Below are 17,986 nucleotides of genomic sequence, written 5' to 3' on the forward strand. Positions count from 1 at the left end.
ATGTATTTAGACTCTATTTGACTTTTACATTTTTGACTGAAACCAGCAGATTTATGAAGTCTATTTGTATTGTGACGTAAATTTATGACGTAATTTTTGAATTTTTTTGCCTACCGTGGTCCACGCGAGGCCAAAAAAAATTTAGGGGTCCGCGGTAAAAATAGTTTAAGAACCGAACCCCTCCCTGCTTTAACGCATTGTTTTGGTTTTAGAACAGTTTATTGAATACAGTACACATGTAACGCAGTCTCAACTACTCCTATTCCTAATAGCTTGCCCAAACACAGATATTTAAAGCTGTTTTTAGAAAGGAATCACACTTTATATTATGTGGATTTGAAATTAGGTTTTTAACCGCGCTCTAAACAAGACATTTTATGTTTCTCATGCCGTCCCCTGTAAAAAAAAATTGTCCACCCTTTAAGTAAAGGTAGTTCTGTGTAAACTTTTGATAGCCGGGCCGAATTGCACTTTCAAGCGGGCGAGTGCAATATCTTCCTGTCGACAAACTTTGACAATTATGCGATGAATATCGCCGAAACGCACATTTTCATTTTTTTTAATAAAACCAAAACTGACGGAATTTTATTACAATTATCAATATTACTTCCTCACTCTTCGATTATGGTGGTTCGTCGAAAAAGAACTCAATAAAACTAACAATTTTACCGATATATGATTTATTTTAGCCAATATTTAAGTGAGCCAAACCACAACAACAAAAGCGAATAGGAACAACTTCTTTCTAATAAGTATTGACAAAAATCTATTTTACGACAAGTCGTTTCTTTGATCAACCAGTTAGCCTTACTTTGCGTTACTCGTGCTACTTCGCAAACTGCAGAACACTCTTTGCAAAATGTTTTCGCCTGAGATTAGGTTTTTCACCGCGCTCTAAAAAAGACATTTTATGTTTCTCATGCTGTCCCCTGTAAAAAATAATTGTCCACCCTTTAAGTAGGAGGTAGTTCTGTGTAAACTTTGAAACGCATTCAACGTCTAACTACAATATTGATTAAGCTACAAACTTTTTTTTCTTGTATCACGGATGCTATAGCTACAGATGTTTTCAAATCAATGCAAAAACATGATTTATGCCGATCCTCTTTCTTTGAAAAATGGTTTTAAACCTGGATTAAAACATCACCAACCACATATAATAAGCTACAGATGTCTTCACTGCCCAAATAAAAATAAAAACATCCATGATTATGGAATTCCTCTTTTTTTAAAAGGTTTTAAAACTGAATTAAATAACCGCCAAACATATAAAAGTGATTGTATGGATTTTCTTGGACTTGTTTGAGCAAAAGTTCAATCCCATCTTCCATTCTGGCCATTTCGACGGGAAAAATTAAAATATTTGGAATATTGATTCGATTAGTTAAAAACACCAAATTTACTGACATCTCTACGATAAATCAAGGGCCATGATACACAGAAAAACTTACTAAACACCCCTTTATGTAACCTATCAATAACGTTGCATAATTAAATAGGTGTTGACATCTCGGCCTGATTCAACTTTGTATAGGAAAATGATTTTAAGTCCAACCTTTAAGAGCATGCAAAAATAGGGTTTAAAGATAAATTTATGTTGGTGAAGCGTGGATAATGCATTGTAAGCACTTAGAGGTGATGAAATTGCGTTCTTATTCAAACCGTTGATGTACTCTAATGCAGCTATCGTTGAAAGCAGGAGTTCTTAAACTTTTTTTACCGCGGACCCCTGAACTTTTTTGTGACGTCGCGTTGACCACGATAGGCAAAAATTTTCAAAAAATGACGTCATAAGTTGACGTCACAATACAAATGAACTACATAAATCTGTTGATTTCGGTCTAAAAAATGTGAAAATGAAATGGAGCCGTAATACATTCAGTGCAAAACCGTTTTGTTTTTAATTAAACTGCTTTCTTTGAAAAAAATGATTACTTTTTAGCTTTACACTAATATTTCAATTAGGCCTTCATGGACCTCCTAAAACTAATTTACGGTCCATGGACCCCAGTTTAAGAACCCCTGGTTTAAGGTGACTACCGTAGCAGAAATAAAGGAAAAATAAAAGATGCCCTTTGTGGAAACAAATACGCACAATGTTCCGCATCTCAACCAGCAACAAAGATGAGTTCATACAGGTTATTAAACCAAGGTCAAATCTACCTGATGGAATATTCATTTGAATTTTTCGTAAAGTGAAATTTTACTCCAAAAACAAAGCAAAAAATATTTTATGTTTTTATAACTGATCGTAAAGGCCGTTTGTAACTTAATTTTAACACTGCCTTTAGCATCAAAACACGGAAATTATTTGAGCTGGAAAGCGGGAAATTTGCCATGAATCTGTCAATACGTGATTAATTTGTGGTCTTGCATTTATGGGATGGCAATAAATAAGACCAGAAACCTATTTTACTCCTATCTTGTTGACCACACCACAATCTGATTCAATTAGCTTGCACAGTTATTCGAATCTACTACTGTTGTTCGATCAGAAGGTCGGAAAACAACAATTATTATAGACTAAGGCCGTACATCCCCTTACTTTACAATACACGATTATTTCGAGGTTTTATTCAATTAGATTGGATCGGTTTTGTACTTAACATTCCCAAGATAATAAATGGTTGGAAATGTAAGAACTCAGAATAGAACCCTGGTTACAAACAGCAATACATTTACACAATAATAAATCAGGGTTGGATGCATCACAATCCGATTAAATTGGCTATAGCAAGGGTCGGCCACCTTTTTTGCAATGCGGACCGGTTTAAAACTCAAATTTTTATGGCGGACCGGCCTTAAAAAAGCAAATGTTTAGTAAAGAAAATTTCAATGCGAAGTTTAAGCTTGTTTTGCGCAAAGAGATGTTTCCGTCTGGAAATTATTAAACTTAATGAAACCCGCGGGCGTTTTCCTAATTACACTTTATAGCAGTGGTTCTTAACCTTTTTGTACCGGTGACCCCTTTTTGATGCTTTCAAATGGTCGTGGACCCCTAACGACCACTGGGCTATAGCACATTTATTTTAATTTACTTGCAAAAACATTGCATTCAATTTGATAAAAAAATTACTTCTAAAAGCTGATCACAAGGTCACAAACCAGCGATTAATATTGGCTGAAAGAAGGCTAAGGCCATAACGCGACCATATGATCACGCAGTGCGTGATTACCTCGCCGTGTGATCTGAGTCTCGAAGTCCAAGTGCGAATGCATGGGCTGATATATCGATTGCATTGAAGTCTGTAATCCAGCAATGCAGCGGTTGCAACGAATTGTCCCTGGAGAGGCTGGGAAAGTCTGAAATGGCAAGATCACCCGTCTGACTGGCAGACGTGCTAATGCAGTAAGACGAGCGCTGTAGAGAGACTGTGTGTCAGTTGGAAAGGTAGACTGCATCCTACGTAGGGTTGAACTAGTTAGCAGACAGCTGCATATGGTTGTTCAGACTTTGCTTGTGACATGAGAGTGCAAACTCGCACGAACGTTTGCTGATAGGGCGTTTTAAGTAATTAAAGCTTTAGATGTTGAAAAATTAATAAGAGATGTCCAATGTGTTCCAAAATTTTCTTATATTCTTACTACATAAAGCTTTAGACTTACATTTAAGATGTTTATATTCTAAAAAGAAAATGTGGTTAAACTTCAGTCAGCACACTAGTATTAAGTTCGCTGAAAGGGCGATTTATGTAATTAAAGCTGTAGACTTTGAAAATGAATAAATATATATTCGATGCGTTCCAAGAACTTCTTATATTCTAACTATGTAAACCTTTAGACTTTTTAACATTAGATGGCCGTGAGGTGTTTATATTCTAAAAACAGAATGTGTTTAAACTTCGGTGTCAGCACACTATAGTATTAAGTTCGCTGAAAGGGCGTTTGGGTAATTAATGCTGTAGATGTTGAAAATGGTCATATTATTATAAGAAAATTTACATAAAGAGATATTCGGAAACGTTCAAAAAACATCTGTATGGGCTTTATATGTTCGCTGACTTACATTATAAACATTACATGGTCGTGAGGTGTTTATACGTTAAAGAGAATGTGGTTATACTTCGGGTTTTCAACGTTTGTAACAGAAGTAAAACATAAAGTATTTTTTTAGAGAAAAACTGGACATATTTTTACATAATTTGAGCAGTCGTATATTAGTGTTTCAAGATGGTTCATATAAAACGAATATGCCTATGGTTTAGTTTGTAGCTATTTAGCGGAAAGTAGCATAGTAGCTTGTTGGAACTAAAATCAAACTCACTACCGAAACACTCCGTGTTTTTTTATATTAGACGCTCCAATTTGTAACCTTTCATTTTGTTAAAATTTGAACGCCCTATGACGTAAATATTAAAATAAACGTGGCTGTGTTTTCCGTTTGTGATATACACTGGCATTAAGTTAGCTGAAAAGGACGTCTTAGGTGCTATAGAGACATAGACTAGCATCTCCTAACATTTGATAATTGTAAGGTGTATCTTTTCAAAATGTGTTTTATCTATTTTTTAATCGGCAGTTAGAGACAGTCTGGAAACATTTTTTTATTGTAGCTCTCGAGTATTTGTGTTTTAAAAAGGTTAATTGAACTACGAGTGTGGTTATACTTTTTTGTTTTCTTTTGTTTTTTAAGCGTACGTAAGCCATAAAGGTAAAAGAGTTAACGATTTTGGGACAAAAATTTAAGCACGTATTTTTTCGACAAACCCCCCCCCCCCCTCTATTTATTTTAGCAACATTTAAACGCCGTGAAATGAAATATTAGGGAAAAAATGAGACTATGTTTTCTGTTTGTTAAGGAGTAGGGCGCTTATAGAGAAAGCTGTTGGTCGTATTAGATGCAATTAGTCTGCAAAGATCGTTTTAGATGTTCCGAGTTATAAATATCAAACGGTAATGTTCTCAAACTGGGTCCGCAAAGTACTTTAGGGGGAGGCAACCAGGTTTTATGTTAAAAACTTAAATAAAAGTATAAAGAAAAGCTTGAACTATGCAAGTACGCCTTTTCGATATTTTTAAATATAAAATTATTTTTTTAAATAATTTCGATTTTTTTTTATATATATATATATTTTTTTTATCATTCTACATAGGTATAATTATAGAGAATTTTTACCATCCACATTCGTCGCGCATTGTTATTAATTGAAAAGTGCTTTCAGCCATGCTCTGAACTATAATAAATTAAGAACGACTCTGTTCAATGTAAAAATACATTCGTGTTTTTACACTGATGATGGCACGAGATATTGCGAAACGTTTGTAGACTCTATTACAGTGTTGATAATATTTAGAATGCATTGTGTTTACGTTTTAATTTTTGGCATTTTTGGGGGGGTTGCTAACCCGGAACTAGAAAGTTGAGTTATTATATAAATTCGACATTAGAGTGTATCTTTATAGAATCCAACAATAGGGTGTATCTTTATTGTTTATAGAATCCAAAACCGTCGGCGGCAGGTTTTAGCCAGTCGATCACTGCTCCGCTGACGCGTTTATTAACAAGTAAAACTCATAGTTTCGAACGAATCATTCAAAATTAAGGAACTGACGATGCCACTTGGCGAAATATATTTTCCTTTTAAACAAAACGTCTGATCCTGTTTTTTCTCATGTTTTTAAATCTAAGTTTTACTTGTATATGAATTCGATGACGTATTTTTGGTTGTTTCTTACCCGGAACTAGAACGTGGAGTTATTATATAAACTTGATGATCGTATTAATATTTAGCAATATTTAGAAACTCGATAAAAAGAACAGATTTTTAGTTTGTTCTTGTAAGTCAAATATTTTAGGTGTGAGGGCAGTTTACGTGGAGGGAACAGGTTATGCTTTCTTATTTTGAGTTAATATGATATTCTTAGTTTTGTGGTTCTGTGGTAACTTGTGCAATAAGCGTGATCGACATGCGACGAGTCGTCAAATTGACGAATTAATGCAATAATTTAGATTATCGTGACCATTATGGCTTTACACAAATAAAAAATTACAAGATGCATCATCCTTTTTTGATGTAATAAAGGTATCTGACATGTTAATTTACTACATCTCTTCAGTATAAGAAAAGTTTCTGGAAAAATGGGATTTAGTAGCACCTTTGCCTTCTGAATACATTCTCAATACGGAAACGGTAGAAACTTTAAATCTGCAATTTCGCTAAAAAATAACATTTGACCCTCAAAGTTCGAAAATACTCTCAAAAAATGGAACCAAGAGATCAAAAGGCAACAAACTTCTCAGAAGAACCGACCGAAGCCAAACTAAACGGCATTGAGACAATTAAAAGCAACGGTATCGTTGTTCCGTTGACGCAAGAAGATGACGTCACCGTTACGACAGCACATGACGTCACGGCTGCGTCCTCGAGTGACGTCACTGCTGGTACGTCGAACGGCGGCACGCCTGTGCTTAGCGACCGGCACGAAATGACGTTTAAGCTGATGGAAGACGCACATAGAGATGAAGATGGTGGACGTGAAGTAAAAGAAATCCAATCGAATCGTGAAGCGATGTTGGAGACGCTTCAGGATGATGAGGACTCCGCTCCTCCGAAAGAAGAGAGCTCGGGAGCCGAAAAGTCCGCTTTCGACTTTGATATCGCGAACAGCAAGGCAACAGAAGTTCGGCGGGAATTGGGCGACCACAAGCCCGCGGAATCTAGCGACGCGCCTGATCCCGGAAAACCGCGGGGAAGGAACGCACAAATCGCCGCGGCGCAGGATTCCTTCGACAGCAGCGGGTCTTCTTCGCCGCGCAAAAGCCGTCTGCTGCGCAACAAGTCGACAAGCAGCTTTAAGCGTATCTTCCAGCGGCACAGGCACACACAAAGCGCAAGCAACATAAGGCTAAGCAACCAGCAGCAGCCTCTGTCACCGCGACCACCTACCGCGAGCCCAATAGCCGATGAGGTGTTTGACCTTACCCAGGATGCGGATTGCGAAGACGCGCCGGTCCCCGCTCACGGCAAGTCGGCTTCCGAGAGCGACGAAACTGCGGCATCAAGGCGGCGCCGCTTTAGCCTGCGGGATAAGTTCGCCTCACTTCCCGCGTACAACCGAAGCCGCAGCCAGACCGCGGGAGAAGAGAGTCCGTCTCCCGGCGGTGGCAGGAGCGGCGAAATGCTTTGGAGGAGGGCGTCGAAGAAATTAGTAAGCCGGGGATTCTTCAGGGGCCCTGATTATCGGCATGTACCAGTGATCCCCCAGTTTTGCTTCTTACAACACCATTAAAACGATAATTATGAGCTGTGGCATTCAGCTGTAGGATTCGAAATGGCCGATGTCTCGTTTAATTTCACTTGTACAAGTTGAGCAGTAAAACCCAGATACCACAACGAAAAGCACCTGTGTATGTAAAAAATCTCATTATGGCTTAGTTCAACATTTTTGCCAATCATTAGTAACTTTTTCAAATCCTTCGAGAAGTCCCCCAAGATGTACATATAGGCAAACAGGGCAGATATATTTTAACCAGTTTTATATCCATAGTAAACCTCCCCATACCCTATTAATAGCTGCGACAAACTTACTAGCATTTTCGCCAGGTGGCTGTAATGTTTGCGTCGAAGAAATTAGTAAGCTAGGAATTCGAAATGGCCAAACTATGGCTCGTTTAATTTCACTTGTACAGGTTGAGCAGCCAGACATAACGCATGGAAAAGCGCGCGTGATCTTTGTTTACCTTTTTTGTCAATCATTAGTACGTTTTGTAAATACTCGAAAATTCCACCGAGAATTCCAAAGAAACCAATCTTTTCCTGTCGTAGGATCTGTGATAATCTGATTATTGGCCTAAAATAGTGCCCCCCCCCCAGCATTTTGCTTTGCGGCATCATATTGTAGCGTTTTCTGCAGGTGGCGTACTTTAGTTGGGGCAGCATAGTTTAGTAAGCCAGGGATACGTTTATATTCGTGATAATTGGCCTGTGGTCCCAGATTTTTGCCTTACGGCACCATGTCATAAAGGATTTTTTCTTTGCTTCACTGCAGTAAAAACACTAGAACAACAATTGGAATACTAAGGAATCACAACTATTTTTCTGTGCATTGAGTCGTACATACATGCGGTTCTCAACCTTTCTAGGGCTATCCAGCTTACCTACTATTCGATTTTTAATTTGTGTTGTGCACAACTAAATAAAAGTACAGGTAACAATTTTACTCTTTTTGAAAGAGATAAATAAATCATAGGAAATTGAAATTCAACAGTCGGTTCAAAAGATTAAGAGAATATCGGCATAAGCTATCAATTAGTCAAAATGATTTCAATATTGGCATTTAAAAAGTTTATACTGTTGATATTTTTACTTGGCAGGCACTACAGTCAACTTTCTAAAAAAAAGTGTGTTGATAACTGTTTACATGACAGACCGTGCTTAAAATGTGATTGACTAAAATGCTTTCTACCTTTGTGTGGGCTTTCTTATTCATTCTACCCGCAACTGCAACAACCAGCCATCACACTCCAAATCATATAATCTATTTCAAATTTGTCACTTTTAGCCCGAAAAACAACTCAATTTGAATAATTAAACAAGTGTCAACTTCGATACAAAAAGTCCATATTTTCTCCACTAAATTTATTTTAGAACTCAAATCTGATCCACCACTTTCGCTAAAGTACAAAGTATAAAGTACAAAGTGTCGCGTTATTGCTCGTACCTTATTGTAATTTCGCTAAACATTACTACAAGCAAGCAAGCTGTAATTAGTCCAATGCCACTTTACATTAATCCAACTTTTTTCTCAGATGGGTTCGTTCAGTTTCAGCCGCCAAGTGTCGACTTCTGGTCAATCACCCTCGGACGAAAGTTGCTTTTCAACTGGTAAGATTTGAGCAAGAAACCGCAGGGGATTAATTTATTTAATGTACCCGAAGTCTAGAGTTAATTTAGGTTAAAAGTGGAGAAATGGGAAACTCTTTCTATTAAAATAGTTTTTGCATGAATGGAGTATTTGCAAATAACTAAATACAAAGGACATAGCGAGGGCAGTTCAAAGCGAAATGTATTACGCAAGGTTTTAGTCGTAAGTGGTCATCATCTAATCGTGATGATTTCAGTAATAATGGTAGCAGCAGTACTAGCAACTGTTTTTTATACATAGTATTTTGTATTTCATTTAAACTACACTTATCTCATGAAGTACGACACAATAAAATCACACAGAGTGCCCCTGTGCCGTCCTACTTTACAGTCTTGTAAACAAGTCATTTTAAAATGACTTAAGTCAAAGTCAAGTCTTTTGCAAAAATAACCAGTCATCGGTTGCCCAAGTCAAGTCCCAGTCAAGTCATTATGAGAGTAAGTCAATTTCAAGCCATGTCATTGACATAAAAGTAAACTGTTAAACTATTAACATTGGTAAACTCGTCCAATATAAGTGACAATTTAACTAAAAATATAACACAAATACAATATACAGCAATAAAGGGATTAAGGTGCAAAACTTGAGATAAATTTTTATGAAAAACACTTAATTTACTCCCAAGTTATTTGACAAAATGACTTAAGTCCGACTCAAGTAATTTGTCCGAAAGAGTCAAGTCAAGTCATTTTGATCAAAGGAAAAACATTTTGAGTGCACTTAAGTCATTACAACACTGCCGCCTTTGATTTAAAACGTACAAATAAAAATAATTTGCGAGATAACGTGAATTGTTAAGTCTGACTTATTGAAAGATAAAATCTGTGTATGAGTAAGTAGTATTGCCTAAAAAACATGCATTCCTAAAACTTCCTATTAGGTTCACGATTTCTGCATCGAAGAAACAGTAAGAACGTTTTCTGCATGCCGAATGACCTTCTGTTAACGCAATATCTATTTTCTAACAAGCACGTTTAACCAATACCGATTGCATAAATTGGTGACAAATTGATTACATAAAACTGCACTAGGCAATATTGGTAGTTTGTATTGAACTTTAAAATCTAGATAACAACGCGAAATGCCCTGAATAATTTTTTCTTTAACTTTGTTGATTACGATTTCTTGAGTTAAGATTGTTGATTTTTGTATTTATTTCTTCCACCTTTTACTAACCTTTTTTGACATCAGAATGAATTATTCTGTTTTTCTATTTACTCTCATTTCCAATCAGGGAGACACTAATACTAACAAAACTAGCCTTGCTTTTGAAAATAAAAGTCAAAGCAAAAAATGTCAAATAAATCGACATTATCTTTAGTTGAAAAAGAGTAGCCCAAATAAATGATAAAAGAGTACACAGAAAAGCCATTGCAGACTCACCGAATCTGTTGATCAATGATGCAAGCAGAGCAGACTAGAAAAACAATTAGCCTGCAGTGAGGTTCGAACTCACGACCTCCGGTCAAGCCGGGACCATCGCTCTACCAACTGAGATATGCAGGCTCAGAAGGGAACGAGTCAAGAAACAACCATACGCCAAGATTCATTCTTTGTAGATTGCTGGGACATCGGCGGTAAAATAAGGTTGAGATAAACGCGAATCAACCTCATGTTACCGCACTCAAGATGGCATAAGTACTTGACGAAACGTATGCAAATAAAAGAATGAATATTTTATCATTTATTTGGGCCACTCTTTTTCTACTGAAGATTATGAACAAATCCGTGTCTAGTTCTCCTAAATCGACATTATTTTAAGGAATACGTTTCGATAAGCGCTTGCATTATTATTAACCAATGTGTCTAAAAAAGAATTTCATATCGCGAAAAGTTTCGAAACGTATTTTTTAAGATGATGTCGATTTACTTGACGTTTTGGGCTTTGACATTCAATATCAGGCAACTTTACAGACCCGTGCGTAACGTACCAAGTTTACGCTACCATATATAATGTACAACGAAAAAAATATTTCCAACTTACTGAATCATTGTATCATTACAAAGAATGTATTTACAGAAAACAAGGTGGACAGTGTATATCAAGTTCTAAAGGAGGGGATTATACTGAGATCCTGCAAAGATCGTGAGTACTATACTTACTGATTCCATACCAAATTAATATATAAGAATTTCAGGGTTAATTTGCGATTAAACGCATAGATTTCTACTTTGAAAGGTGAAGTAATAAAAAAAATTGTTTAGGTAAAACTCCTTCACACTAAACCAAACTTGGTGGAAAGTGCAGTCGCGGTGTTAGGGCGTGATAAAAAGATGGAAAAACTTACCGAAAGCGCGATAATTTTTTATCGTTTATCTAGTTTACAGTAAAATTTGAGCGGGCCATTGCCTGCTATACCTACCCTACTGTAGATTTGCCAATAAATATACGTTAAAAAAGGCAAAAAATAACACAGATCATGGAACAAGGAAATATATTTGGTCAAAATAAAGACACGCTTTGAAGCAAAACGAATACAGGGTATATCTAGCATACCTAGACTAATATAGGTTTAAATTATTAATATATAAGTACAACATACCAAATTAATATAAAAGGATTTCAGGGTTAATTTGCGATTAAACGCATAGATTTCAACTTTGAAAGGTGAAGTAATAAAAAATTATTTAGGTAAAACTCCTTCACACTAATCCAAGCTGTTGTCAAATAACTTAGACATTTTAGCCATCGTTTAAGATCCACACCTAATTAGTATTTGAATTTAAAGTGCAACACGTGATTTTGACTTTTGTAAAATGTGGAAAAATTAAACCGACTTAAGCCAATGCGAGGTCAAGCTAAATTTTCATTCGTTCTTAAATCTTGCAGAGATATTAGTGTTTTAATTAATAACGTATTTATATTTTCCTAGCTACGAGCCTATCTGGTAGTAAGGCTTTCATATAAAGGGGATAGGCCGTAACGTCAAGTTACTAATACATTCATAAGTATAATACAACTGCAATCTGGCCCTTCTTACTGACCACGATCGCAGTTGTACGCACTTATATAAATATAAATGTTTCAGTGACTAGATACTAGTGTTTGAAAATCAATTCATTTTCCTTTTAATCAAAAGATTTATTCAATTAAAAATAATTGCAATCCGAGTGTTGTGGGTTTATTAAATTAACCGCTTCTGACTTTCAAACCACATTTTCACCTTGAACGGCGAGCGAAAAAGTTTGTCTCGTGTGAAAATGTGAAAATATGAAACCGACTTAATTTGATGCGAGGCTAATCTGAATTTTAATTCACTTGCCTTAAACTTCGTGGAGATATCAGCCTTTGATAATTAATTCTTTCCTTTTATTATTAATCAAAATGCCTATAGTCAATTCAAAATATTCGCAGCCCGAGTGCGATGGGTTGAATAATACCAGCTTTGAAGGATTAGCACGGAAGCAGTCCGCTTTAAAACTTTGAACCGCCTCTGACCTTTAAACCACCTTTTTTACCTTGAACGGCGAGCGAACTAGCTGGTCTCGTGTGAAACTGAGGAAATATTAAACCAATTCAAGCTTATACGCGGTTACATTTTTTTTATTTTTTTTTTATTTTTTTTTTTTATTTTTTTTTTTACCTAGCTATTAAATGTTTGCAAATTTTTTTGGTCATGGCACTTAAAAGAAATGATCAATCCGTGGTGGGTATATGGCGTTCAAAGCAAACAAAACACGCAAATCTATTATTTTTCTGTACATTATTATTCATTCAGCCATACAAAAAATATTTCATGCGTTTTTTTCATGCGTTTTTTTCATGCGTTTTTTTCATGTGTTATTTTTCATGTGGTACATTTCATGTGGTATTTTTTCTTTTACCCAGCTACTACCCCACCCGGATCCCTACAGCGTAACCCCTCCACCGAATCTGGGGTCTCTGCCTCCAAATCCGACCCCAATATCCCCGGTTCCATGGCGCGGGCCAGGGACCAGAAGGAACCACTATCGGGCCAGAAGTCAGAACCGGGTCTGGGAACTCGCCAACTCGAATTGCGGACGAGTTCGAACTCGCTAAACGAAGAAGTGAGGGAAGAGTCGCCCCACCCGGACGCACAACAGTGCAAACAGTGGCTGAAAAGCCAAAGCAGCAAGGACGACAGTGGAGATGGTGAATTTGTGAAAAAAAATATTTAATCGTTTTAGGGTGTGAAAACTATTTTTTTAAACGTAGTAAAAATGTCGAAGCCCATACGAAGCAGGTAGAATTTTAAACATCGTGTTGAAAATGAATAAAAAATATTCAAAATGTCTCCTACTTCTTTATAGAGTTTGATATTCTTATTACAACCTCCGACCAATATGATCCAATGTTTGTTTAGCAGTTTAAGACGAAACCAAAAATTTAGAAATTCTGCTTGATTTTCCTAAAATATATTCAAACACACAATTTATATGTTCAGTAATTTCACATAGTCCTTCCGACTTGATTTTCAAAGTTTAAATCATTTATTTTTGTGTAAAAATGTGTAAGTTTCAGTCTTTTTTAAACAGTGTTAACATTTTGTAGAATTTATGAAAAGTAGAGGTTTTTTTATTTGATGTCCACAGTAATTGTTAAATAAAGTAATAAATTGGTTGAAAAAGGCAATCAATTTTTTGTGCAGTGATGTTGTGTTCCTACTTTATAAGTTATGCAAGCAAGTAAAATTTACTTTTTTGCAGGAGAACCAACCACCAGAGGGCAGCTTAAAGCACAACAGGTAAAACTTATATGGAGGGTTGTAGCAGTTTTCAATACGCGTAGGTCTGACAGCACTTATGCATGGGGCGTTTCAGTTAGAAGCGAAAACACTAGTAAAAGATACAAATACTACTTAGTATTAAACTAAAATATGCGACAATACATATATTTACATATATTATGCCGAAGGGGATGTTATGCAATCCTGTTCGCATTGAAGAGTTGCTGTTTTTTCATATTGTATTTTTGTAATAAAACGCCGATTTATCAATTTTGTTTATTATTTAATAACGTAACACTCTTATATATTACAATATAACACATCACAACAATTAAACAACGAACCAAGCCTATTTCGAGCCGTGGTGTTCAACTTGGTTAGCTAATTAAATCGCGTAGCTTTTCAAAACACAACTATCCAATAACAGCCTTCAAACCAGTTACACCTTGCGCCGCAACACATATACGTCACAACTAACGTGTATTGCGTCACTATGACTGCCTATTACGTCACACGCGGTTCGCCTGACGTTTACGTTTCTTACAACAGATGGACCGACTAGCAGCCGAAGGAAACCTATACGTTGCCCTTTACAAGTACGAAGCTCAGCAGAGAAGCGACCTCAGTCTAAAGTGAGTATGACGTAAGGTAATGACGTCATAGAGATGTTACGCAACGATTACGTCAAAAGCCTTTGCGGTAAAAATGTGGCCAATGGTGGTAGGACGATCTAAATGCCCGTTTGTACAGTGGAATGTATAGCGTTAATAACAAGTCATTTTTAAAACAACTTACTGATGTACAAACCAAGGAATACCACACTGTTATATTAACACAAGTCAATAAATTGACTCAAGTGGACTTGAGTCGTTTTGTTAAAATGTCTTGACTTGACCGAATCTATTTAGACAAATGTATATGTTAAAGTGCCTAAATTGTATAGTAAGCCGAAACGTTGGTTAAAGAAATATATGCCAAACGAACCTATTTTAAATATACTATGCCTGGTAGCAACAGCATATTTATTAACGCTATATAAATTCCAACGAACTGCCAATTCGCTGCAGGTGATTTTACAAGTTCACCCCGCGCATAAACTTAACGCTATGTAATTTTCTTTGTGTGATTTTACTTTGCGCCCTGTTGGCTTTGTGTGTCAGTCCCTGACGAAGGCTTGCCGTATAGTAAGCCGAAACGTTGGTTGAAGAAATATATGTCAGAAGAACCAATTTTAAATATACTATGCCTGGTAGCAACAGCATATTTATTAAACTTCTTGTGTTTATTTTTTCGCAGACCTGGAGATAAAGTAGTGGTCACCAACGACAAAGATCAATCCTGGTGGATTGTAAGTAAAAATATTCGAAGATTTTTTAAATAAACAATAAACTTATGCGATCGCACCGCGGCTTATACCAGCTTTAGTGTTTGCTGCGTTCAAAATATTTTTCCTTTGCACGGATGGCCTTGTCCCACTGATATGACAGCCCAAACACTTTTCAAGGCGACCCAACATACTAAGCGTGGCAAGCTTTGCTGACACAATTTCCTTCACTAAACTTTTGTAAATTTAAAGTGAACCATGGATAAATTCAAATCTAACTTGCCGCTGCTTATCAAATTCTTATAAAACACGTTCATAGCCTTGTTTGGCAATTTATATCAGTTAAGTTACATTTAACTAGAGGGGGGATTCAAACTGGGGTTCGTGGATCCCTTGGGGGTTCGTGAACTAGTTCTAGGGCCTGCATGAAGGGCAAAGCCTAATGGAAATAATAGTGTATGTTTAAGAAGTAATTATTTTTTTCAAAGAAAAGAGTTTAATTAAAAATAAAACGGATTTACACTAAATGCATTTAGACTACATTTAATTCAACTTTCACATGTTTTATCCTGAAATCAGCAGATTTCTTTTTATATTGTGACGTAAATTCATGACGTCATCTCTGACATTTTCTTGCTCTACTGTGGTCCACGCGAAGCAAAACAAATAAGGGGTCTAGAAACCCTGAACTAGAGTACGCTGACAAATGGCCTCATATTAAATTGATGCTTGTCGCGCTTTGAAAATAAAATATTTTCAACAGACGACTTTTTTGTTTAAATTCTGCTCGATGGTGTTTTGGTTACAAACACCTAAACGGCTGAAGTCAGATGTGTTTCCTACAAATATTTTTTTACATGTGATGAAAATCGCCAATTGATCGCCCCGTGCAACATTTATAGCTCGTGAAGTGATTCATTTTACGTATTTTTATATTTTTGATCCGTTCAAAACCGTTCGTTGCCAGTTACTACTACAGTTTAAAAAACGCCTTTGTTTTATCACAAATTTTTCGCCTTTTGTAAAAATTGTAGGCCATATACAATTGATCGGTGCCTTAAATATATATACAGAATATATATATTTCGCCTGATATATTGGCATCATCAGTTTAAAATACCTAGGGGTGGAATGTTGGTGTGATATTTTTCAAGAAAATATGGTCGGCGTATTCAAAGAAAAGAGTTTAATTAAAAATAAAACGGATTTGCACTAAAATGTGGGTGTAATATTGTTTAAGTTACATCGTCGGCGTATGCCACGCATTTTTTGCTCTTTGGCGGGTTACGAGCTTGTTGCGGTGTCTGGGTTTTACGGCGTGCCTGTGTATTGGTTGTAGCAGAGAACAATATAAATAACATATGTAACCACTTAATATGTTCTGTTAGGGCGAGTGCGACAAGCGAAACGGATTTTTTCCCGCTAACTTCGTGATGGGAATTCGACCGACGGAGCAAATCCACAACTGCATTCAACCTACCACACTTAAAGACCTCAACAACAGGGAAATACCGCTGAAAAAACACCAGGCCTGTTGACAACCTAACTAGCTATGATTCAGTGTTAAAAGCATTGGAGAATTAATAGGATAATAATTATGTGACCGAGGATGTCTGTAAAATTGGTTCGGATAGCTGTGATAGATCCGATACTATGATTCAATTGTGTCATCCAGCCATGGATTGCAATCGAACCCATAGTTTTCTCTTTTAATTATTTACGTACATGTTTTAGTTCATATTGCTTATTTTACCATTTAATGCTATTCCCACAATTGTGTACGTTTTCCCATATCTTCTCTTTTTTGGAACACTAAACACGGATCTGTTCATAATCTTCAGTAGAAAGAGAGTGGCCCAAATAATAGATAAAATATTCATTATTTTATTAGCAAACGTTTCGGCAATTTCTCTTTTTACATTTATGCAACCTTAGCAATATTACGATCAACCTTAAGTACAAAAGTTTGAACGCTTTACATATATCGCTGCGTCTTTATCGATCTGATCGGCTTGTTTGTTTAAAGTGTTGTGTTAATCGCAACCAAGAAATCTAGTAACTAAATTTTGTTTTACTGTTAGAAATACAATATATACTTTTGGGACACTATACAAAATAGCAATGCAGTAGGATTACAACCGGCTGTTCCAATTTGGTAGAAGCTAGTAAGTGCAAATAATGGAATTAGACAAATACGGCCATTTACACAGATTATTTAATAGAGTATTAGAAGTGATTTAACTTGGAGATGACCGTTAAAAAATGAGTTAACTTGGGACAAGACTTGGGCAACCGATGAAAAAAAAAAAAAAAAAAATAGCAATGCAGTAGATTGGCAACTGATGGTTTTAAGTTGATGGAAGCTAGTAAGTACAGACAGTTAACCCAAACTCTTTTTTTATAGGTGCTGGCAATCCGCTACGACTGGCCCGTATCAGACCACAATTACGTTTACGCGAGGTCGCCAAATGCAGAGGGTTACGTCTGCAAAGAAGATTTAAAGCCCTTGTGATCAAAACCCTTTGAAAGAAGATGACATGCATATGGTGGGTACCGGTCTTATTTTTTCTTGTTTGTAACATCAATTCCTTTTTGAAGTATGACAAACTCAAAAGAAACAGCCTTTAAATTCTGCATTCAAAATGCGCCAAAGTAACCAAAAAATAGAAATGTTATTTAGAAAGTATTTTTATGTGTTTTTCAAATGTTTTTCGTCTGAATCCCTAAAAACAAAATTGTCCAAATTAACATAAAATATAAGCCTGTTTCAAAAAAGTATAATATTATTTAAATCTAACTTTGAATTACGTTGTACAACTAAACAACAGGACCGTTAAATTGTAAGAACTTTGTTGTTTTGAAATTTGTTTATTTTATTTTACATCCGGCTTTTAAAACGGCTAAAAGGTATCTCGAAATACGGCACCATTATAGATAATTTTTTTTAAATAAATCTTGTGTTAAAAAAACAAAGAACAGCACTCGTATCCTGAAATTAAATGTTGTTTTTCAAAGTACTTTGTCACCGTTTGAAATCCGCCTATAAAAAAACCTTTAAAGTTAGTCCAAAAAACAGTCTAATGTATCTGGCGCGAAGATTTGGAAGGCG

General features: G+C 36.1%; 1 protein-coding gene across 1 annotated transcript; it reads left to right on the forward strand.

Moving 5' to 3' along the window:
* The first annotated feature begins 6,204 nt into the window (after positions 1 to 6,204).
* On the forward strand, positions 6,205 to 17,420 carry LOC146146311 (uncharacterized). The gene is made up of 9 exons (XM_083390713.1): positions 6,205 to 7,149; positions 8,750 to 8,825; positions 10,886 to 10,951; positions 12,695 to 12,979; positions 13,534 to 13,571; positions 14,103 to 14,185; positions 14,850 to 14,901; positions 16,266 to 16,406; positions 17,282 to 17,420. Exons 1-9 carry the CDS (start codon positions 6,205 to 6,207, stop codon positions 17,387 to 17,389), a joined length of 1,794 nt encoding a protein of 597 aa, XP_083246839.1. The 3' UTR covers positions 17,390 to 17,420.
* The last annotated feature ends 566 nt before the right edge of the window (positions 17,421 to 17,986 follow it).

The sequence above is a fragment of the Ascidiella aspersa genome, chromosome 5 (genome assembly GCF_963924565.1).
Source record: "Ascidiella aspersa chromosome 5, kaAscAspe10.2, whole genome shotgun sequence".
Lineage (NCBI taxonomy): Eukaryota > Metazoa > Chordata > Ascidiacea > Phlebobranchia > Ascidiidae > Ascidiella > Ascidiella aspersa.

Coding starts and splice junctions, on each gene's coding strand:
- LOC146146311 (XM_083390713.1), top strand. CDS start 6,205: ATGGAACCAAGAGATCAAAAGGCAACAAACTTCTCAGAAGAACCGACC. Junction 8,826..10,885: donor CGAAAGTTGCTTTTCAACTG/GTAAGATTTGAG, acceptor ATGTATTTACAG/AAAACAAGGTGGACAGTGTA. Junction 10,952..12,694: donor ACTGAGATCCTGCAAAGATC/GTGAGTACTATA, acceptor TCTTTTACCCAG/CTACTACCCCACCCGGATCC.